The 25,004-nt window shown below is 37.8% G+C and overlaps 1 protein-coding gene across 1 annotated transcript in view; it reads right to left on the bottom strand.

Annotated features, from left to right (window-relative positions):
• Positions 1-25,004, bottom strand: part of cdh13 (cadherin 13, H-cadherin (heart)) — a 413,855-nt gene that overhangs the window by 221,022 nt on the left and 167,829 nt on the right. Inside the window, exons 5-6 of the mRNA XM_037683165.1 lie at positions 13,851-13,856; positions 11,935-12,087 (exon numbers count right to left, since the gene is read on the bottom strand). Coding sequence (XP_037539093.1) covers positions 11,935-12,087; positions 13,851-13,856 — 159 coding nt within the window. The remainder of the gene's footprint in view (positions 1-11,934; positions 12,088-13,850; positions 13,857-25,004) is intronic.

The following is a 25,004-nucleotide window of genomic DNA, read 5'->3' as shown; positions in this document are numbered from 1 at the left end:
ACACACACACACACACACACAACCCCCTTCCTCCACCACCATTCTCATCCTTCCCAAAGCTGTATAGGCTTAAATTTTCTATTCATGTTTTCTTTGTTGTTGTTTTATATTTTGTTCCTACTAGCAAATATAACTTTTAAATTCTCAGATTTTGTCCAGAGATTTTTTTAAAGCTGGACCATGACAAGTCTAGGTGGTCTAAAATATGACTGTGTAAAATAAACATGGAGTTTATGGTTAATTCTGTTTTTAATCATCTGGGCTGTCCAGTCTGCCGCTTCATACAGTCACACCTGTTTATACTGAAACATAATTTAAGGACAACAGTGAGATGAATTTGCTTACATTTGGTCAAAATTATAATCTTAACTGAACTTTGAAATAAGTAGTGTGTTGCCATGTTTGAAGACTTTTTTTTTTTCCAGCCTCTGCAGCTGAAAATAGAGCTGACCTTGGACTGAGGAATAGTGCACAAGGGCTCGTTCTACGTCTCAGCAGGCAACAAACTGGTTGAATTAGCATCCATAATGCTTAAGGCTCAGCACCAGGGCACTCACTGTTTAATCGGAAGAGTAGATGGATGGCAGTATATATCTAATAGGGTTTAAGAGAGTTTCTAAAATGACACCAACCTAAAAGTTAAATGATTCTCACCTGAATAAAAGCTTTAGAGCAGAAAAACACAGGGAAATGATTAATTGCAGCTGCATTTTGAAAACTAATTAATCAAAGCCCATAAAAAAAAACACACGGAGGAGCCAAACAGCAAATGTAAAATGGGCAATATTTATTATAGAATGTATTGTATGGAAGGAGTCCACTGCAAACATACTAAACCAGACAATTCAGCACATGTAATGATAAATTACAGACCAGAAGTGCCACCAGTGAAGTGCAATGGTGTGTGACTCTGTGGCTTGAAAGACGAATGGCATTTATTTCTTGAGTGGAAGCTTTTATGACAGCTAGAAGTTTGTTCAAAAAGTAGAAGGTGGTGACAATGTTGATACTGTGTTGATCAGTGTGTGTGTGTGAGTGTGTTATCTCTTGCTCACATACAGGGACTAAAAGCACATCAGACCTGTTTTCCTGTGTGCAGGGCAGCATATCCTGCTCCCCAAAGCCCAGGAAATTACAGTCCAACCAAGCAGAAAACAAGTTCGGGATTTGGACAACTGGCCTCACTTTTCGCAGGCCTCAGACTAACAACAGCATCCTTACTGCAAATAAAAGCATTTGGCTGCTACATAAAAGAAGAAGTGCATACGTTTGTATGTATGTTAGTATTATTGTGTACACTGATCAGATCAGTTGTAAAAATATGAGCACAGACATGTAATATAAGAGACATTCATCATGTTTTTATATGAGAATTTTCTGAAGGAAAAAGCAGCATTCGTATTGGATGTTACTTTGATAATTGTTATGCACTTCTTTTCAGATATATTAAAAACCAACAGTGCCTTAACTTGACTTTCAGTAAAAACATAATTTAAACACAAAATGAAGTAATTTGTTTTACAGAAATAAGCAAAACACCAATATTTTTTTTAAATAAAAGAACTCATAAAATCATTTAGCAAACATCAATGAAAGTAATCCAAGCAGAATAATAGTTTATTTTAGTAATACAAACAAACAAAAAATTTTAATTATGACAATCAGAACAGAAAATAAAAGGAAACATTTCTATTAAAGTTAATTCAAACTTCTGCATTAAAAATATAGCTAGTACAACAACTATTTTTTCATCAGTAGTGTAAAAGTGGGCCCCAGAAAATTCCATGGCCCAGTGGATCTGCTACTACCAGATACCTCAATAAACTACAAAGATATTTGTCAATGTCTAGACTAGTCCAAGCTATACTGTAATACAGACAAATGAGGCCTTAAGATGGTGATATTGTTCTGGTAGATATAGAATAGTTTGGAAAAGAGATTGTTTTATATTTGATTGCTAAAAACAGCCTCATCAAATTGTCCAATCGTCTGTTCAGTTCTGAAAGAGCATCACACTTTAACGTAGGAATGCTTAAAACACAAACACACATCCGGTTGGGTGTTTAATGATTGCGTTGTTAAATGTCAGCTGATGCCCCATGTCTACCCAGTAAAAATAATCATTATTATAAAAAGTTACATACGAGTGAAAACCTCTTTGGCTTCACTTTTAATTTGCCGACCAAACAAAACTGCTGTGACTGAAAAATATTGTATACTGTCTGAAAGCTTGAATATCTAAACATCTAGATTTTAAAAGAGCTGCCAATTCACAGCTCAGCCTTTCAAGACTTGAGACAGATTCATCTGCTCTATTTTTTTTTTCTCAAGCCATTCTTTTGTCACTGTGGCTTGACTGACAGAATATAGAAAATGTGGTGCATTTTAGATCTGCCATCAAAGGAAGGATCCATTTCATCTGCAAGTCACAAGCTACAGCACAGAACTTTGATGCACACAAGCAGCAATGAGGAACCAAGATATTTACCAGATTTTAGTATGTTTTACCTTTTTAACCAAAAAAAGTTTAAATCGTGTCATCTGGACCAGTTTCTTTAAGTGAGAAACGTTTCGTCCACCATCCAGAGGACTTCCTCAGTCTATGGCCTGCAAACCAGATCTTTCACATAGGTAACCTTCACTGCTGTGTTTCAAGACATCATCAGAAACAGCCTGAGGACAACCAAGGCTATATTCAGAAAAAGGGTTTTAAGCTCAGTCATGCAGGTAGATAACAATAAAAAAAAGGTTAAATTGTGTCAGAGGCTTAATGGGACTAACCTGTATAAATAAAGGTTGAATCCAGACCAGTTTCTTTAAGTGTGAAACCACTTTGGCCTTGGTTGTCCTCAGGCTGTTTCTGATGATGTCTTGAAACACAGCAGTGAAGGCTACCTATGTGACAGATCTGGTTGGCAGGCCTTAGACTGAGGAAGTCCTCTGGATGGGGGATGTTGAAACGTTTTTCACTTAAAGAAACTGGTCCAGATGACATGATTTAACCTTTTTTTGTCGTTGTTGTTATCTACCTGGATTATTGAGCTTACAACGCCTTTTCTTTTTGCTTTAATTTATTTTTAAAACAGTGTTTCCTGGTACTCAGAGTACATAGCGTTAAATCCTTCAACACACCTGAGTCAAATAATTGGATTTTGTTTTCAAAATGTCATCGAGGTCAACAAAAGCCTATTAATGGCTAATCAATCCAAATCATTTGTGTTCAAATTGGGACATTTTCAAAACATGCAGGGCAGTGTGACTACTACAAAGTAAGATTAGTGGCTTAGCTAAAGGTTCAATTTGGGATTTTCAGCTGGTTAACTTTTTTACCGGAATCTGTTTCTCCAAAGACTTGTGCTGGAAATCTAATAAACTCTGGAGCAAATTAAGAATTTATGTTAGAGATTATAAATGAATGCACCACCTCTCAACAAATCATTGTTCTTTAAAAGCAAACACTTGTAATTACCTGGTTCTTTTTTTCTTCCTAAATTCCACTGTTCCATTTGAGTTTAAGACATTTCATGTAAAAGGCCTCAGCTGAGCCAAATACTTCAGTTGCAATAAACCAGAAGCTGATTACTCTAAAGTTTGATCTTAACAACAGTATTTAGATCAGAAACTTTCTGAGCTTTGAAAATGTTGGATTCTGGATAAAATACTTGGGTTAAGGTTCTTACTTGATCTATTAAAATCTGCTATTTTTAGGCAATGAAAGCATGAGCTTAAAAGAAGACAGATGTCATTAACTTTGAATAAAATCCACTGGTCATGGTTATCTGATGTTTTTTGTCCAACTCAGATTCATCAAGACAAGCACGTTCAAACGACCCACTGCACTTTATGTTGCATTGACCTCTGTTTCTACAGGTCGTCCCTCTATCTGTGAAAACAAGACTGTTATTTATCACTTCACATTCTATTTATTATGTTCAACTAGACTTCTTCCTCGGCACGTTTTATCTGATCCAAGCTTGTCTTCTACGTAACTGCAGAGATAAGCTCATACTCCTCCCTGCGCCCTCTCTAGTTTACATCTCATTAACATTCATTTTCCCACTAATTGAGCCTAATAAGAAAATAATGTTTGACATTAAATCTTTGTGAGCATGTGGCCCAGCTGATTACTGTGCCTGTTTGTTCCTTCATGGCAAATGTTTTACTTTGTGAGGAGTTTGTTTGTCTTGCTTTGCTCTGTGCGTTCCTTAACGGCCTACTTAGAATTCCCAGTTTCCATCTGTTTGGAGCTGAACTCTTGCTGATCTATCGTAGACGTCTAGCTGCGCTTAAAAGAAAGCAATTCCCCAAGTTTGGCTCAGTTGTAATTTTCCCAGTAAAAGTTGTTCTATCCCTAAATTTCAAGTTGAACCATATATTTCAGCCACTTCATTTAGATTTAAGACATTTTTTTAAACCAGTGGTAATATTTTGTACCTTGTTAGGTGAGTAGTATGTTGCCAGCCATAGTCAAATATATTCATATTGTAAATAAAATAATGCAAATGATTAAAGGACATGGAATGAAATGCAAAGCATTTCCATTACAATCTTGCTTATCTACAACAAAACATTGATTGAAGTGTTTTAATCTAACAATGACACTTAAAGAAGGACTTCCCAACTGAAATACATTTGATGGTATACTAGGTGGATATAAAAAAAAGGTCACTAGAAAATTGAAGAGAATTAAAATTGACGGAAACTATTGATGATGGCCTGCAATCAGAACAAGAACAAATCTACAGTAAATATTTCACAATAACATTGGTTTATGCAGCTAACAGATGTGTACATTATTCCTTATGATAAAAAAAAAATAATGTGACTTGAGTTGAATTAACTTTGTACCAAACAATGCAAGACACAATGCAATAGTTAAACTATTTGAAAATGTGATTACCTCAATAAAAAATGTATGCAATAGTGATGCTATCTGTCCAGAAGCTAAGTTTGAATATAAATGGTCCAGGACAACGATTCTAGACACTTGGTAAGGACAAACATCCTACACAGAGATGTTACAAACTTCTTACAGCTCTAATAGGATTCAACAAGTTCTTCAACAGAGAAGTGTGCTCTTTTGGATCACACACTGCTTGTGCACGATATGCATAAATGTATTAGACATTATGAATAAATCTCAGATCCTAAAGTATACTTTTCTAAATAAGTGGGTTTTTTTTAATTTGCTTGTTTTACATGCAGCTGAGGTTCACACCAAACTGATAAGGACTAGAAATTAAAGTGTCTTTTAATTTGGATAGCAGTCAGTGTTATCTTTAACGAGGTTGAATCAGGTCCTATGGACAGATTCTTCTTTATTGAGACAAAGACGTTGTTGTTGTTTGTTCAACAAATAATAATCCGTCCAGAGGACCTGACTCAACCTTGTTAGATTTATCTACCTGGATTATTGAGCATGCATCAGGACAGTCGGTGTTATGGTTAGTTTTATGGAAGTGTTCTAAAGAGACACTGTTTGGAGTCAGAATATCTACCACCGTGATGAAATCATGCTCATGTGTAACGGTAATATCTGTTCCAATGGGTGAAGTTCTGTCTTATTAATATCACCTTAGCTACAAATATGAAAAAAGTAATATCAGTGTTACTGCCAAAGAGATCCAGACCTCAAAACTATGCAAAATAATATAAATACCGTCTACATAAATCCCCCAAATGTCATTTGTTGAGTTATTTATTTAACTATTAAATAAAAAAAATTAAAAAAGCACAATAAAACAACATATCCATGCTTTATTATTCTTGATTTGGATTTTTATGTTTGCAGTTTTTTTTTTTTAATTAAAAAGATTGCTCCTTTTTGCCTTCTTCTCTCACAGATGTTGATTCCTTGAGCTTTCTAATGTCTGTAGGTGTTTTCAAATGTATTGCAGTATTCTGATGGTAACCCAGATAGCAGCACACTCTGAATAAGACATGGCCATTTAAACTGCATGTCCAGATTACGTCAACTCAAACCTGATTACGTTCAGCGGTAATAATAAGAGAATTAGGCCATGTTGAGATGTCCGATTTCAGTCAGATTATTCACATGTATTTTCAGCCTGATCTTGTATGTAATACTGGAGATTTCTTGACATCTGGCAACACATAGTGCTACTTGAAAGTCTTAGACTCTTGCAATGTCACTGCAGATGGCAGTGGGTAAAAAGATGGCATGCTTTTTAGAGGAGTGCAAAAACCAGGAAATGCACTGTGATTTAAAAAAAAATCATATGGATGTAATGTAGGCTTTGGATGGATCAAACATTTCAGAGCGGGGATGTAATGTGTGTAATGTCAGGGATCAGACTATTTTCTGTAATCTAAAAAAAGAAAATATAAATAGAGCATTCTGGATGCAACACAAGTGAACAGCACAAGTGGAATTTGTTTATTAGAAATTAGGTAGATGGAAAGATGTTTGTGAGGATCCATTTTCTCTATTTTCCATGAGGTGCCGCAAGTAGGAATGTTATATCTTGAAAGTAATAAGTTGTTATGGTAGTTTCAAAAACGAAGCAATTTTAAAAACCACCAAAATATGAAGCATAATAAGTCATCTGCTTTACCAACTTGAGCTGGAACACGAAGCAGCTGTTCTCATTTCTTACCGGATGTTGCATCAACATAAAACAACTTGTCTTTCACTTTAGCCATGTATGAACTTCAATGCCTTTGTATGTACAACTCGGCTCAAGCTACAAACCTTTATGTTGACAAAGACCATGCTGTTGGATCTGTCTTCTGCTCGCTGGTGCGCAAAATCTGTTCTGTCAGGTTTAGGAAGTCTATGATGCCAGGAAGTGAGAAGTATGCTGTTTGTCTGAAATACAGAGCAAGCCAAATGTGGCCTGCTTCATACATGGCTGCAGCTCTGAAGGCTAAGGCCTACAAACACCTTCATGCTTTCACCATCTATCAATATGTCCTTTCTTTAGGAAGCCAAGATCTTATTGTTTTGAACAAATTTGAGAAGTGGGCACCACACATCTTTTTATCAGGAAAGGCATCAGTCTGTCTCGTATGTGTTTTTTTTATTATTTTTTATAAAGTATTAGTATAATATCACAATATCTGGGTGTCCAAAAAAATATTTTAAAAGTCTTCAGCTGATTCAAAATACTGCTGCAAAAGTTTAACGAGAGTTGGTAGGAGAGACCGTATCTCTCCAGTTTTAGCTTCTCTCCATCGGCTCCCTGTCAAATTCAGAATAAAATTCAAAATATTACTACCAACATACAAATCTCTCAACAACCTAGCTCCATCTTATATTACAGGTATTATTGTTTCGTACTTTCCTAACAGAACTTTGCTCTCAAATTGCAGGTTTACTTGTGGTTCCCGGAGTCTCAAAAAGCAGAATGGGAGGTACAACTTTCAGTTATCAGGCTTCCCTCTTGTGGAACCAACTTCCAGTTTCTGTCTGTGAGGCTGACACATTGTCTACTTTTAATATTAGGTTTAAGAATTTCCTTTTTGATAAATCTTATAGTTCGAGTCAGCTTGGGTTGCCTGAGCTATCCCTCAGTTATTCTGCCATAGGCTTAGACTGCTGGAGGACAAACTGACCACATTTCCTCACTTTGCTGCTGCCTTTACTTCATATACTCTACTTGTTTTGTATTGCCAACTGTTTTGTATTTTTAATTATTTCTAGCTTAACATATGTTTTTTGTCTTTCCTCCAACAGAAAGTACACCTGGACCTGTCATTCTGTGTTGGTTTGTTTCTCCTTCCTGTCCTCTCCAACCCAGCTGGTCAAAGCAAATGGCTGCTCATCCTGAGCCTGGTTCTGCTGGAGGTTTCTTCCTGTTAAAAGGGCGTTTTTCCTTTCCACTGTCGCCTTTGTGCTTGCTCAGGATGGGAGACTGCAACAAAGTGAAGCCTCAACATAATCTGCCGCCTTCCTTGGTGTATGTATGTGAATGTTTCTGTTCAGTACCCTGAGATGGCTTCTGATGTGACTGGGTGCTACATAAATAAACTAAATTGAATTGTTTCTGTGAATTTGATCAGTGTTCTGTGCCACTGTTTTTCCTGCCTGAGTACAGTAATAGTGAATAAATGCACACCAGAGGTTTTTTTTTTTTTTTTGCGTTACAAGTTAAGTGTGTCATAGGAAAGGAAATTGTGTGCAAAACTGCCAACCCCACAGTGAAAGTCACTTCCTCCATCTGACTTTAAAAAAGGTTTTGTGATTTGGTTTGTCTATGAAGATTGAAGTAATATCAATTTAATATACTTCTGAATACTTCATGTTCAATGACCCACACAGGTGATTGGACACAAAGGGATCCTTAATGAATAAACAGCCTTTAGGAGTTCTGAAGAAGTAATAGTCTTCTTTTAGGGAGGGGTGCTGAACCACTGACAAACTGAAATGCATTAAAAATTAAAGATTGTTGTTCTGAGTTGTGGGCAGCACGGTGGCGCAACTGGTAGAGCTGCTGCCTCTCAGCGAACAGGTCCCTGGTTCAAACCCCAGTCCAGGGGCCTTCTGGGTGGAGTTTGCATGTTCTCTCCGTGCATGCGTGGGTTTTCTTCGGGTACTCCGGTTTCCTCCCACAGACCAAAAACATGCATGTTAGGATGATTGGTAACTCTAAATTGTCCCTAGGTGTGAATGAGAGAGTGAATGGTTGTTTGTCTCGTTTGTCTCTATGTGTCCCTGTGATGGACTTGCGACCCGTCCAGGGTGCACCCTGCCCCTCGCACAGTGATTGCTGGACATGGGCACCAGCGACCCCCGTGACCCAAAATGGAATAAACGGGTAAAGATAATGGATGGATGTTCTGAGTTGTAGCATGCAATCATTGTCCTTTTGTGTTACAAGAAATAGGAGCATGAAATCAAGCAAAATTATCTAAAAAAATGAATGAAAATGAGAAAGCACAAGTCCTGAAAAATGTATGACGACAAAGAGAATTGGTGCATACAGTATGTTCATGCACTGCAGAGACAACAGAAACATTTAAATTTAGGATTACAGTTCAGTTTAACTAAAATAAAGATGGCATGTTTAATTATGAAGCATCTTTTAAAGCATTTGGCAATTACATGCCAGCAGTTCTAAATAAAATAAAATTTGAAAATAAATAATTTTCTGCCTTTGTAGGGAGGTTAACAGCTTAGAAAAATATGAGCTTCATGTTTGAATTGGCTTCATCTGGACATGTTATGTATCATTTGATGTGCATTTAGTAGCTCAATTAAATCATCATTATCTTGGAATGGAAGTAGTATACATTTGGGCAGTAAATTGTGCATGCATAAATCCACATCCTGTAGAAGTTACATACATTACCTCACAACATATTTTATACTATGCCGGGTGTGTTTGTTGAGTGCAGTTTATTTTGATTTTCAAATCTAAAAACTTTATTTCTTCATGATCTTTATATTTTGTTCTTCTTTTATTGCTTTAATTCATCTGAATCTTTGTTGCCGTAATTGTCTTTGAACCAAATCAAATAATCCAGACCAACCACAGTACGGGTGTAAAAAAAGGTCCACAGATCATCCTTCAGTCCTCTCTTACTAAAGTCCTCTCTTACTAACTGGTATTCTATTTTAGTTGTGCTGCTGTGATTTCTTGGAAGCTGGATGTCTCTTTAATGAAGCTAACAAAGAGTGGTGTCATTAAATTGTCACAATACTAAGTATGAAGATATAAAAAAAGGATATAAAAAATAAAGAAATAACTATAAAATATCCATGTCTAGGTTTGTGTACCTTTTATGTATTGCTTCATGGGTTTTCTAGGATTTTTTTGCAGAAAATAATTTGCAGAATTATAATCGTTGCATATTTGATGCCATTAATTTTACTTGGGTTATCAAAAACAATTGTAAAGAATATCATGAAACTATCGATGTCTGCATGATGATTGTGTTCACAGAGATTTTAAAAATACCATACAGAATCAAAGTCGTTAAAAAAAAAGTGCATATTTTCCAATTTTAACAAGAGTAGGAAACAGTCTGATAAACTGCCTTTTCTTGGTCACAGTTTCTAGAAAACAATTTTCATTATCTTCATTTTACACCAAACAAGACAGTATTTATGGCCATTTTCCATTATAAACGGTACAGCACGGTTCAACTTGACTCGGTTCCAAGGCTTTTCCACTAGCAATAGTTTGTGGAACCGGTCCTTTTTTCAGTACCCATTTCTCTGGGGTTCCAACCATGCCACACTGGCACTAAAATGTGACATCAGAACACTGTCGGTCACTGATTGGTCAGGATGTGAACTCACTGGTTGTTTGAGAAACTTTCACAACAACCCAATCTGCTATTTGCAATAACTCGAACTCGAGGAGCGACTGGACCTATTTTTAAGATTTTAAAAGCAATAATGACAACACCGTGGTCTAATGCTGGAGTGCAGGCTTTTTTTTGTGCTTGATGGCCGACGATAAAATTCAGAGCGAGCTAGATGGAGCTCCGTCAGCCCCCCGGTCCTCTCCACTGGAGCCGTGGAGCCTCCTCAGGCAGGGCTCCGTCGGTAACCACAAAGGATCCTCTGTGCTGTCGGTGCGCAGGAGCATGCAAGGCTGGGGCTCGGGCGGGCCCTGGCCTTGCGCACTCCTGTGGGCACCAAGCTCCATTGGTCACCGTGGAGGATTATACGAGCTGCCAACCCACAGGAGCACGTGAGGCCGGGGTCCAAGCCCCGGCCTCACGTGCTCCTGCGGGCTCTGATCTGAATCCGCCCACTAGAACCATTACTGAAAGTATAATGGAAACACAACTCATACTGTGCCGAGCCAAGTCTAACCATGCTGTACTGGTATTAATGGTACTAATGGAACAGGGGCATTAGTCACAATTTCAGACACTGGTTCTATATTAGAGTGTTAGCCCCAACAGACAGTGAAAAACACCATACGTGTTTCAGCATCATCGTTTCTTTTCACGTTCTTGGTAACAAATGTTCAGTAGGATGCTGCTGATATTTTGTTTGTGTCTTCCTAGTACACTGGGGAGACTTGGTTACTTGGTGCCAAAGGTGCTTTGAAACAAGCAGCAACTCAGTGCCAATGCTACAGTCACACCGTGCATGTTGCTAAGCTGTGGAAAACAAAGGAGGGGATTTGATGAATTTATGTGGATGTCTTTTCCTCTGTTTTCTCTGTGTTTCTCTCCTGCTAACCCTCCTCTCACATCTGTTGATATTTGCAGAGTGACTTATTTTAGAGGTTTTACAACACACGGCGTATCAGCAGCGCACACTCCGCTAAATATCCTCACTCACATCTGATTTCTGAAAACAAGATAAGGTCAATTGGCAGAGCTAAAAAGCAGACTCTCTCTAACCTTATCTTGCTCTCTCTCCCATGGAAAATGTCTTTATTAGATCGACAACCCCATAGGTGCAAAACCCAGCGGACACCTTAAACAGGATATCCAGTTATTTTAACATGGGATAAATCACCTGTTTTTGATAGCATCACTTTGGCTGAAACAAATACGTACAAAGCCCTTTTCTTCTCCAAATCTCACTACCAGCATTTCTGTCTTCTGGTTGCAAATCAAAGGGCTTTTTACAAACCACTCCAGAACAATTTTCCATACACATGAACATCAAAGCACATTTTTATCTGAACATTGAATTCATGTCATTAACTTCATATGGTAACGTTGAATAAAACAGAGAATTTCAAGAACACGGCATCTGACATTTGTCAAAGAATCAGACAGGTGAAGTACACTAAAATGGGCTAAAAGGAAAAAAAAAAAACTATAAAAAGAATAAGCAGGTGATTTCCATGGGAGTGAACACACATTCATTCATTCAACCTTCATTAATGCAGGTTTATCCCATTGAGCCTCGGGGACTCATTTACAAGAGAGACCTGATTTTTATTTATTTATTTATTTATTTAACAAAGAGTGATGACTTCGGGAGTGAACACGCATGCTGACCTGGTACGAGTCAATGGCCTCTCGGTCCAGTGAGCGGCTGACTGACACGTCTCCTGTGTCGATGTCAATGGTGAAGAGGCCTTTAGGATACCGGTCAGCGCCAGGGCCAGTCAGTCGGAAGATATGGTTCCCCGGCTTTTCTGGTGAAATTACCTGTGCACACGTACACACACACCAACTCATTAGCTGCTAAAATGCCTGTAATCTTTTCTCTTTTTATTTAGCACATTTAGCAAACAAATGCCATTTTTCTTTCCAATTCAAACAGTATAGCTATCAATATATGTATACAAACATTTGACTAAAAACAGTGCAATGTGCCTTTAATTATGTTGCCAATGTGATCATTACCAAATAAAATGTATGCCAGACAAGTCCTTGATTTAAAAAAAATAAAATAAAAAAAATTATCAAGTCAATTCAAGGATTTTATTGTCATTCACATCACATGTGGTGCATGTGGTGGAACGAAAATGTGTACACAGGATCCCAGTTACATCCAACAAAATTATAAATTGTAAAGAAAAACAGTACATTAGTCCCTCGCTACTTCGCGGTTCGTTTATCACGGATTCGCTCTATTGCGGTTTTTCAAAATAAGACTGGACATGACACACAATTGGTTGACTGATGGATGAGCCGCACTATCGGTATGGAACTTTTCTTTGAAATTATTTTAAATTATTTAGCACCTCCTGCAGCTTTGTGCACCCCTTACTGCTGCAGGATAAACTTCATGCTGCAGTTAAACAGCTGATCAGATGTTCAGTGTGCAGAGTGGAGAAGTGGGCGTGGCCAAGAGCGCTTGCAAGTGGCAAAGAGCAGAGGAGGCAGGGAGCTGAGATCATGACATTATGTGCTCTTTTAGAGCGTTTAGAAATATTGTTTAGAATATTGCAAGAGTGTGGGAATAGTTTAAAACACCTTTATATATCTATATAAATAATAAAATAAACTACTACTTGTACTACTATTCCTACTTTGAGATTTTTCACTTATCGCAGGTCTTCAGGGTAGGGATTCCCTGCGATAAACAAGGGACTACTGTAATAAGATCTAAGATATTAACTAAGAAATACACTAAAATGAAGAATACACTAAGCACAAATAGTACAAAAGCAATATGCCAAACAACTGCAGCACAAATTTATTTCAAGGGATCTACAAAATCATCTATTAAGATATTACCTATAATTTTAAGCTATCCACTATATATAGGAGGGATATTTTTAGACATTCTGCCAAAATAGCTGAATTTATATTCTCAATGTCAGGACCAATCACATATAAGGACGTTTTGGACAGACATACTCACATGAGACTACGGTCGCCAGAAGCATCCAAAGGTACCCAGTGACGGGATCAGGCACGTTTGAAAGGGAAACACAAAACAAATCGTGTTAGACTCAAACATCTGAACAAAAAGTTGTTTTAATTTGAAATGATGCTTGGGAAAATTTTAAAAAGTTGAATCACCAAAACTCTGTATAATGATAGAAATAACAAAAGTCTGTGACAAGGCAATTAAGAAAATACATTGGAATAAGAGTGTGATTTTTTTTTTTACCCATTTCCCTTCTTTTCAGTTTATTTTCTTTTTTATATTCAAACTCAGATGACAGTGCATCAGTAAGTTTCTGCATGCTCAAGATCATTTGCTCATCAAGTTTTTGTCACTTCATAAATAAATAAAAAATTAAAAAAGTTACAATGTTTTCTGCACCCACACAAACACACAAGAGGGTAGCCACCAGTGACCTCAGCACTGTCACTTTGAGTCAAGGATTTAAACTGTCCCACTGTGGAGTGTCTGAGGATCACAGGAGAGGCATGAGGTTAGTTTTAATGAGTGCACTTCAATGGCATAGCAGCTAAAGTGAAGGCCTTTCAGCTTCCCACTTGAAAGAGCATGGAACATGAGACTCCAGAGCAGCAAACCCATGTCAGACAAAGCTCAAACACTCAGAGCCTCTCCAGACTTCTCAGGCATTTATCTCAACGTCCTGCTTCATCTTTGCAACCTCTTGCTTTTAGGCTCCTTGCTTCCCCACTGGTTAGTTTCTCTAAAATGTCCATCCCTGCTCTTCTGTAAAATTTCCACAGCTCTTTCCCAATTCATCATTCTGCCTCCTCTCTGTACCACATCCTCTTTTGCTCTTTTACTGTGCGTGTGTACCAAACGATGAGAGAGAAGAGAAAAATAAAGAAATTGTCAAGAGCGTTTAAGAACAACACAAGTGAGCTTTTTTGAAGGATAAAACACACATTTTGAAACCATTTTCCTCCTCATCTCTCCTGCTCAAGCTAACTGTTGTGCCCTCCTTAGACTTTCCTCCATTATTTTGTCCTGCCAGATGAACTAAAAAGGATGTATTTATGATTAAAAAAGACTATATTTCCCACATCATTCTACACTCTTGTGAGGCTAAACCAAAACATTCTCATGGCAGTAATTTCTATTCACAACTTGAATTGAAGTCATTAGCATCACATTTATAAACATGCCTTCAGTATGCTGAAGACTAGTCTAAAGTCACATCATGCGTCTCGCAAATGTTCAACAACATTAATGTCTATTTAATGGCAGGTTTAGTCACAAAAAGCAATAATTATACATACATACATACATCAAGAAAACATTTTAGCCAAGAAACCCATTCCAACTTAAAAATATAATGAATTGGTAAAATTAGACTGCAAAATGTATCATGTACTTGATAGAAATTTTCACTTTGTCGAGCTTCTCCTTTATATTAGCATTCAAATTACAACCATTTTTTTAAACAGAAACTGTCAACAAGTGCTGTAAACTGAAAACTGATCTGGCTGATAATAAACACACAATGTGAAACTTTCAAAAGACACTTGATTATTCAACAGCATCATCTCATTTGGAAAAAGAAATATACCTGAAACCAAAACTAACCATTACCTCCTCAATAACTTAAAGGATAATATTAACTAATCTCATCCATGTCATTGTTAATGATTTGTAAGACAAAATGTCATGGTCTGCTGAGAGGAGGGGATGTGGAAAGAATACTCACTCTGGATTGCAAAAAAACAAAAACAAAAACCAGACAACTGCCTGGTTATCATAACATAGAATATAAAGAACATACTTTGTAGAAAGAGCTAGACTGTTGCACACAAGAAAAGACACATGGTAAGGATAACATCATGCTACATATATAGAATATGTAATTTACTAGTGCATATACTTTATTTATCCAGGCAAATATCTCAGTCAGATTAATATTTCTTTATAAATAAAGATCTAGATGAGATTGCAGTAACACGTGCAATAAATATATACATAATAAATAAAAAAAAAAACAAGTGTTTGGCATATATTTAAAGTAAACAACCTAAATATGTTCCAAACTTCAAGAAGACAACATTAAAGCAATTTAATGACTAAGAAAACTATTCTCTGTCTCCTGGATTTAAGTAATCAGTAACCATCCATCCATTCATTCATTATCTTTTAACCCGCTTCTTCCATTTTGGGTCACGGGGGTCGCCCATGTCTAGCAATCACTATGTGAGGGGCGGGGTACACCCTGGACAGGTCGCAAGTCCATCACAGACAAATGTCAATTTGACAATGACAATTCAAAGTCCTTTTACTTTTTTTTTTTTTTTTTTTTTCAGGGAACAAAAGCATCATATTTCAAAGTTTTGAGACATTTTCTTTTTTTTATTTTGAATCTGGGGACAGACAGATAAAACATTATGAGAGTGTAAATTGTAATGATTGTGTTATTTACACATATGTACACACAGATGTGTATAAATAACAACCAATGGAAAAGACATCTGTCAAACAAACAAAAAAAAGTGCTGTGTGTTGTTATCATTGTATGTTCCCATACAATGGTGAAATTAGTTCTCTGCATTTAACCCATCAAACCTGTAATACACCCAGGCGGAGCAGTGGGCAGCTATGTAGGTGCCCGGGGAGCAATTGGGGATTGAGTGTCCTGCTCAGAGACACCACGACATGTGGGAGTGGCTGGGGATCGAACATGGGACTTGCGGGTCCTGAGTCGGCTGCCCTGCCTCTACCTCATCTCGGCCCCCAACAAGTATAGCCATTCAGTAGCAACATACCAGAACAGTGATGTGTGTGATTTCCATGGCTAGTAATAAAATGCAAAGCCCAAATGTAAATAGTATCCAATGTATTGTATGTATGCAGTGACCACATACATTCATAAAGAGTGTTATATGTTGTCATCATTGTATGTCCCCATAAAATGACAAAATGTGCTATCTGCATTTAACCATCACACCTGAGATTCACACAGGTGGAGCAGTGGGCAGCTATGTAAGCACCTGGGGGGGGGGGGGGGGAGAAATTAGGGATTCGGTGTCTTGCTCAAGGACACCACGAAATGTGGGAATGGCTGGGAGTCGAGCCGCGACTTTCTTGTCCAAGGTCGGCTGCCCTACCTCTACCCCATCTCGGCCCCATAATTCATTGTATTTTAAGAAAATAATATTGTGGAACTGAAATGTCTCCTCACTTTATGTGAGTTTATTACTAAGTATGTTACTACAGTAATTTTGGTTCAAATAATTAATTTCCTAAAATTTAGAAACGATGCTGTTTTTGGATTGGTACAGTGGACGCCAAAACATCTGAGGGAAACAAACGTATGACTGGCTCAGCATCAAACATGATTTTTCTGGCTACACCCTTCCTCAGGGCTCACCACAGCAAACTAACTTGCACAAAGACTTGGTCATTGTTTTTATACCAAATTATCTTCCTAACACAACCACAGACCACCGAGCTACCACAGCCTTCTGTATGGAGCAGAGAGCTGCCATCTAGGGCACCCAGGGGAGCAGATCGTGGGGGCTAAGGGTTTTGTTAAAGGACTCAGGGTGGGGCAAATGAGGCTGTGGGTGCTTCACCTTTCCCATCCACATTTTGATGTTGTCGGTCTGGGGGATCAAACTGGTGACCTTTTGGTCACAGGCTTGCATTTTCTAACCTCTGCACCACCACTCCCCTTCAAACATAAATAAATATACAATATAGAGAGTGCAAAAATCAAACATCCACAAATGGACCTACAGAAGGTTAGATGACAGAGTAGGTAAAAGCAGAGGAAGTAGGGACTGTAAAAGATCGCTGATAAAGACACTGTAAGTTGAGGAATAACTGGAGTGTCAGAAGAAGTTTCGACTGAGCAGGAGATGTCTCTCTGGGGTGGAGGTGTTGATAATCTGCCGTGCACATACACACGTTCACACAGATGCACGTGCATGTTGGCAAAGTACTCTGCACCCAGTGGCTTTGTCTCCACAGAGCCTGTCTCCCTCTGAGTGTGTGGGTGGACTGATGGGAGAGTCTCACCTCTTTCCATCAGCTCTCATTACCAGCCAAGCACACATGAAAGACTGTAAGGCTCACAATGCTGCAGGAAGATGACAGGTGTGGTGTGGTTCGTATTCGGCAAACACCTCAGAGCACAGAATGAGCAGCAAAACAATGCAGGAGTGTAGATAAATGCTTATGTGCGCTGGCTTTGTGTATTAAAAACCTTTAAAAACCCTAATGCTTCAATAAAGTGTCAAAAAAAAAAGACAAATCTTTAAAAAGGCTTACCATAGTTACAAGATCTAACATTGTTGTTTAACCTAAGCAATGTGAACAAGTGACTTGTTTCATTTCAAAAATAGAAAAAAATATATCACAGAATGCATAAAATTCACCCATATAAAATATCACCAATATGACCCATCATAATGCAAATTAAGTATATAAATACACATCATGACCTTGTTCTTTTTGAGGAGAAATGAGGGATGGTTTAACTTCAGCATGTGGTGTGTGCGCATGTGTGTAAGACAGTATCCAGTATCATCTCTCAGTAGTGTTTCCCTCTTCCCAATCAAGGTCATACAGCCAGCTGTGAATGACAGTCGCTGGCTACAAAATGACTCCTGGGACCAAGTTAGTGTGTGTGAGTGTGTATATGTGTGTTCACAGGCATGCGATGCTCGGACCAGTGCTCTGCCTGATTGTCCTGCCACTCCACCTTGCTAATGAGAGTGACGAGATGGAGTGAAAAGGCCCAGTGAAGACACAGAAGGGAAGTCCTCGACGTAGGACAATGGGAAAACAATAGGGCTAATTAACTGCCTTTGATTGGCTAGCTCGGCCTCTGCTAATCACCACCCATCAGCCACTGTGTTCTGAGCCAATCACAAGTAGCTTGAGAGTAGAAAAAAAACGTTTGTTTGGGGAAAAGGGAAAATAAAAAGAACAAAAATGTGAGTGTGTCCGTGTGGTGTTAATTAGGTCAATGGAGGTTGTTGTAGTGGGAAATTCTCCTTCTAATGGAAAATTCCCAACACTGCACGGTGTTCATGTGTTATACGTGGTATTTTGCACTACAGCTTTTTATTACAAACCCCCAAAAAGTGGCTTACCTGGAAAATCATTAATGGTTAAGGTACCTTTATAGCTCAATGTGTTTCCTAAACATAAAAAGTAGAATCAGCACAAAGTAAATACCTGTTTTAAATTCCTGAATGTATTATATTCAAACTCAAGTCTGTTTGTTTTAAATAGCATTCATTCACAACAAAAGTCGTCTCGGGGCAATGAATAAAAACATTAACATGCAATATAAAAAATGCCAATCATAATTAATAACAGCAGTGAATATCTGCATCAAACAAGAGTGATTAACGTGCTTGGAGACAGATAAAGAAAAAAAAATAGCACTAAAACTTTTATTTCAAAGATAATTAACAGAATCAATTAGACTAAATGACAAGGCCCGCAGGCTGTCCGCTTTTCTTTGCTTGTAAGATCTCCGAACTCGGCTTGCTCACTTCCAGCTTGGAAGCTCAGATAAAACTGATATTAGATGTCTAAAAGGAGGAGAAGCCATAAAAGACAGATAAAATAGTTAGTGGAAAAACAGAAAGATCCAGAAGTTGAAGATTTTAAAAACAGAGTAACAGATGACAGACACTAGACAGATGATGACAAGACAGTAGAAGCACAGAGAATGACAGGCAGCGCAAATTTAGGAGACGATTGGCTCTGAAACAATGAAAAACAATTGCCAGGAATGTCTATTCTCATTACTGATTTAGCTGGAGCTAAAACCAAACCAGGGCTTCATTTCACTCACCAACAGTATTTTATTTGAACTGTCATGTCAAGTCAGACATGTGAGCTGGACTCCAAGGTAAAGAAATGATACCACCAGTGATGACCGATGGCTCTGGCACAGTTTTTTTAAATGGCTTTAAATTTTGAAGTTTTGAGAGATTTGTTTGAATTTTTCATTTAGCCTTTATTTATCCAGGTTAGTCTCATTGAGCCATGAGAACTCATTTTCAAGAGAGACCTGTTTAGGGAGCACATGGTGGGGTTAAGGGCCTTGCTCATGGGCCCAGAGTGGGGCGAATGAGGGTGGGAGCAAGTGTGGGTGTTTCACCTACCCCGCCCACAATTTTTGATGTTGTCGGGGCCGGGGCGTGAACTGGCTATCTTCGGATCACAAGCCCACCTCTCTAACCTCTGCGCCACCACTCCCCAATTTGAGTTTAATCTGATTAATTATGCACCTTATGTGAACCAGTAGGTCTTGTTTATGATTATTTCATGTGAAATAGCCAATGGGGAGCTATGGTAGCTTGGTGGTCAATGTCGTGGTCTTGTAATCCTGGGGTTGCAGGTTCGAGCCCAGGAAGCATCAGGAAGAGCATCCAGCGTGAAACAAATTGCCAAAAATTCCGTGAGTGTGCTCACTGTGGCCAACGCTGAAGAAGTAATAAATGAAATAAACTTACTTATATACATTTGAAATAGTAAACGTTCAAAGAGTTTCTTTTTAATTAATTTTATTTTTGTTTAGCTTTTTTTTGTAATCAGGAGAGGAGCGGGGTAAAATATAAGTGCTGGCTGTTAATGCAAGTCCACTTTCATAGCATTTAAATATATATTTTAATAGATTTACTTAACAGAACAAAGCTTGTCTTAAGTGTTACATGTTTTGTAGTGTATAAAATAAAATCGGCCCATCAAAGATGTAATACCAAAGTCCATCTTATCTCAGTCACTGTTGTTCCAAGAGTTTCATGAAAAGAATGGGTACTAAAATATGTTTGAAAATATTAAGAACTAATAAATATGCATGTTAATATATCAGTGCATGGTCCACATTTTGCAATAGCTTCTTTGCCCCAAAGCACAAACATATGAATAAGACTCAAGCAATGTAAAATATGAAAACTTTCTTGGATTCAAAGTTATTGTGCAACATGGACGTTTTAAAACATACAAACCACTATATGCATTTTATGAAGTTCTCAAACATAATCAAATGTGATAAAACTATTTAAAGTTGCCTTTATTTTAAATGACCAAATTGTAACATACATTGTTTGAGTCTCCAAAGCAGTTTTAGAGAACTAATACAAGTTTAATGTGTTTGTAAAGGTGGAGGTTGTGTTTGAAATGAGCTGTGACATTACTCTTTGAACAACCAATGGTGAATAATTTACTGATTTAGAACCAATAATTTCAAAACAAAGAACTGGCTCGCCATGTGTGGACATTTTATAAAACCACTAAAGAGCATATACAATTTTAAAAGTGTCATAATAAGGTGTCGAACAATTGTAAAAGAAAACGACTCTGGCTTCCTCTGTAAAAATCAAAAACATCTGAAAAGATGTCAAAGTTAATGCTCAATAATCCAGGTAAAAAAAAAATAAATTCAACAAAGTTAAGTCAGGTCCTCTGGACTTTTTTTATTTTAAAACGTTTCGTCCTCCATCCAAAAGGACTTCATCAGTCCGAGGAGCCACAACAAACTCAGTCCCACAAGTGGGCCAACCACTGCACCAGTGGGCCAACCAGTTTGATGGATTATTGAGCATGAACTTTGATGTTTTGAACCACTTTGTCCATGGCTGTTTCAAGCAGGGGACTTGCAGGATAAAATAAGAATAATAACATATATCAACAAAAAGTAACAAGATGACAAGGCAGCAATACTCACAGAGGGCACAAGGAACAAGGGGACATGGAGGGAGACAGAACCTAACGTCTTGGAGGACAATATGTGGACACGGGGAACATTGAGATGCAGACTTAAATACAAATGCTAACAAACAGACAATGACAAACACCTGGGGAAAGGACAATCAGGAACAGGTGGGAGTGGCAGGAGCTGAGAAAGACCACAAGAGGGAGTCTCATTAGGCAACACAAATCCTCACGCTAACCTCTGAGACTATTTTTTTTTTCTTTCGTCTGTTTCCTTCTTCAGGGTTCACCATAGCGAACTGTCACACGAAGACTTGGCAATTATTTTTATGCCAAATGTCCTTCCTAACGCAACCACAGACCACCGAGCTACTGCAGCCCTCTGTGTGGAGCAGAGAGCTCCCATGTAGGGCACCCGAGGGAGCATTTGGTGGGGATTAAGGGCCTTGCTCAAGGACCCAGAGTGGGGCAAAAGAGGGTGGAGACAGTTGTGGGCGCTTCACCTTTCCCACCCACATTTTGATGTTGTCAGAGCTGGGAGTTGAACCAAGGATCTTCTGATCACAGGCCCACCTTCTCTAACCTCTGCCCCACCACTCGCTACCAATTTTACAATAAATGTATAATGTTACGTATTGATTACAAACTCGGATAATGAAGAGGTCGATCTTGTACTTGTACATGCAGCTCTTTAGAGAATGAAAGAATGTTCTCTGGGCAAGAAAAAGTACTGGGCATCATTCCAAAATCCTATCATACATGAGTGCCAACTATAATACTCCTGCAACTTATGACACAACACATGCCACAACATTCAGGACTCTGGCAGTTTGCTATACGGATAATGGGATAATGCGTCTGTGGGTTTGTGTTTTTGTCCTAAATAAAGATTGACCTTAGATAAAGAGAACTAGAACCACTTCCTACCATGTTATGGATTACCAGAGTAGAAAAACGCATTTGTATAATTTTGGTTTCTTTTGAAAACAAGCGACCTTTGTGCTTAGAGGAAAACCACAAATAAGAGAGAGAAACTCCTGGAAAAGAAAAATGAACTGAGAAACTCTTGAGAAAATGTTGTGCAGAGTGTTTTCTTTATGTCCTTTGCTCATCTTAAGAGAACAACTGAAAAGCCTTTGGGATGCAGGAATGAATTACTGTCTGCAAACAAGTGCTAATAAATCCAGAAAATTAACAGACAGGCAAAGCAATGCACATTTGAATGTGATTGTTCTACTGTACAATACTGTACGATGATAACAAACACTAATTATTTGTCCATTAGGAGTATGTTACTCAGCTTCATTTCCCCCTCTCCATAAAAGGTGACACGCTCAAATATATCTTAGACCAGATTAAAATGAACACCAGACCTAAAGACGTAAACTACTCGAGCAATGACAGATTTTTATTCCTGACTTGCAAGATTTTCCAATTAGCAGAGACTGAAGTGTGGAACACTAAGATAGACATATTTAAGCATATCAGTCTCATTGCATGCTCCAGCTGCTGTCTGAGTTGTTGTGAGCTGTTTATGGGCCCCAAGGGAGGGCCGAGGAGAGACCTCTGTATCAAAACAATTCCACAGCTAGCAGGAGGTGTGACATAAACAACAAGGTTCTTACCCTTCCCCAGTGAGCACTGCTGACAGCCGACCCACCTTCCTTGCTCCAGCGCACACACAAACCCTGCATTAGTGTAGTTATATATGCACATAGTCAAAGATGTCAAGTCGTAGCCCCTGCAATCTCAGCTCTCCCTTCCTTCCAACTGCTTATCTCCCGGTGAGAGGAAGAGAGTATGAAAAATGAATGACTGCCATATGGAAGTGATACGTTGTATGAGAAGAGGAAAAACTATTGGTGTGGAAAATCAATTTTGTCAAGTCGCAAACATATAGCTTTCTATTGGGTAAAATAGCCGACATTAGCCAGTCTTCTCATGCAAGGCTGTCTAAAGGTATAGACGAGAGATAAGGGTCTGTAAATAAGACTGCAAATAAGGGAAGAAACTTGCAGGGGCTAAAATAAAGAGAAAATAATTAACATTGTGTATAAACTCCACTTGTGTGGCCTCACAGGAGCATGTGCATGTACCACAACGCTTGCAGCTGTTATTGTTATATGACACTGAAACCTCTGATGATCAAGAAGACATGATTTGCATTCCACACGGTCAAAAGTAATCTGCTATTTTTTATACAACTGCATCACCTTCCTGTTCACTAGGGACAAAATTTGTACAAATCCCCCATAACTTTACCTAAAGGTTCCACTCTTGCGCACAGACTGTAGAAAGTTCAGCGTCCCTCATTACCTAGTATCTCCAAGCCCTTGAGTTGCTTTATAGAGACCATACTGAGTGCAGCATTAGTATGAGCTTGAGGCCCAGGCTGCAGTGGTCAAACTCTCCAGGGTGCAATTATCTATTACAAGCAGGACCCTGTATAAGACACCATTCTTATGCTGGTCTCAGAAGGCAGTGAGAGATGTGGATGATTTCTTGGTGATGAGCCATGTCTAGAACAAAGCAAACTGACATGTAGGTGTGCATCATTGATTTGTGATGAAAAAAAAAAAAGATTAAAAGCGGAAGGTTAGAAAGACTCCCAAATAGATGACTTTTAAAAGACCATTTATCTAAATTGTTTGGTCTTGAAGAAACTAAAAATGTGAACATCATTTTTTTTTTTTTTATTATTTAACTCTGCGGGTGAATGAACACAATATCCCAAACACAAACTTGTAAATAATGTGTATTTATCAAGCTGTGTTACAAAATGTATCAAGGTCGTACAAAGTACAATATGGATTCTAAAAATTGAATATTGTGGTTTATCATACCACTATTAAGTGTCTATTGCACTAATTTGAAAGCAAAATAGATTTTATGATATTGAACAATCTTAAAGTGGTTTATTCTAAATGCTAATTCTTAATATGACCCATACTGACTAAATGAGTTGGAATGAACAAAGTCTGCATTGCAAAAAAAATGAAACTACAAATTTATTTTTTTTTTTTTTAACATAATTTAGATTTAAGTAAAAATTACTGGTAGCTCACAAAGACATAATCTATTGATCCCGGCAATATAAAGCAAATATATACATTTCATCTAATCTTCCTAAAGTCAAGGTTTTCTAACAAGTACGTCTTTAAAATTAAACCTTTGTCTAAATAGTTTATAAATGTATCATATTTCTCTGCAGACTGCTTTAGTGATGGGAAATCCCTTCATGTTTTGTGTCTTTGTGAAGTTTAGGTGTTCCCCTTTTTAAATACTGGGCTGGAGTTCTTGATTGATATAGACAAAAACTCATACTTTCAAACCAACATGCTTATAAATAAAACTAGCTTGTTGCCAGCAGAAGTAAATTCTCTAAATTTCAATAAAATATAATATTTTACAACTTAAGATATTTAGAATTTGAAAATTAAAAATAACTAAATATTGGAAAAACTCCTCATTGTGACTCATTTTGCCAGCATGGATCACATATTATGTTTATCCATCAATTTTTATTCCATCTTTTTCCTTTGTGGATGCAGTGTTGCTGGTACCTGTCTCCAAAAGTCTCTGGGTGAGAAGACAGGCCCAAAGTTCACCAAAATACTATATTATGTTTAAATTTGTTTATATTATGCTCAGATCTTCTCCAGTGCATGAAATATAAGCCTCTATTTATAAAAACCTCAGAGCTAAATTTCTCATGTGACATAACCGTCTCTCCACGGTATTTGCCTGAGAATAACACAACTATCTTTGTATACTAATCCTATGCTAAATGAACATAGCTGTATGCAGGCAATCTGTTGTCCATCATGATGGAATAAATGATGATTTCACTGTATTCTAGATTTGACAGCCCAAATGAATTTGTCTGGAGAAAGACCTTTGCTTTAAAAAAAAAAATCTATCTATCTATCTATCTATCTATCTATCTATCTATCTATCTATCTATCTATCTATCTATCTATCTATCTATCTATCTATCTATCTATCTATCTATCTATCTATCTATCTATCTATCTATCTATCCATC

The sequence above is a fragment of the Nematolebias whitei genome, chromosome 10, assembly GCF_014905685.2.
Source record: "Nematolebias whitei isolate Nwh7 chromosome 10, NemWhi1, whole genome shotgun sequence".
NCBI classification, from domain to species: domain Eukaryota; kingdom Metazoa; phylum Chordata; class Actinopteri; order Cyprinodontiformes; family Rivulidae; genus Nematolebias; species Nematolebias whitei.
This window is presented reverse-complemented; position numbering and strand designations above follow the sequence as displayed.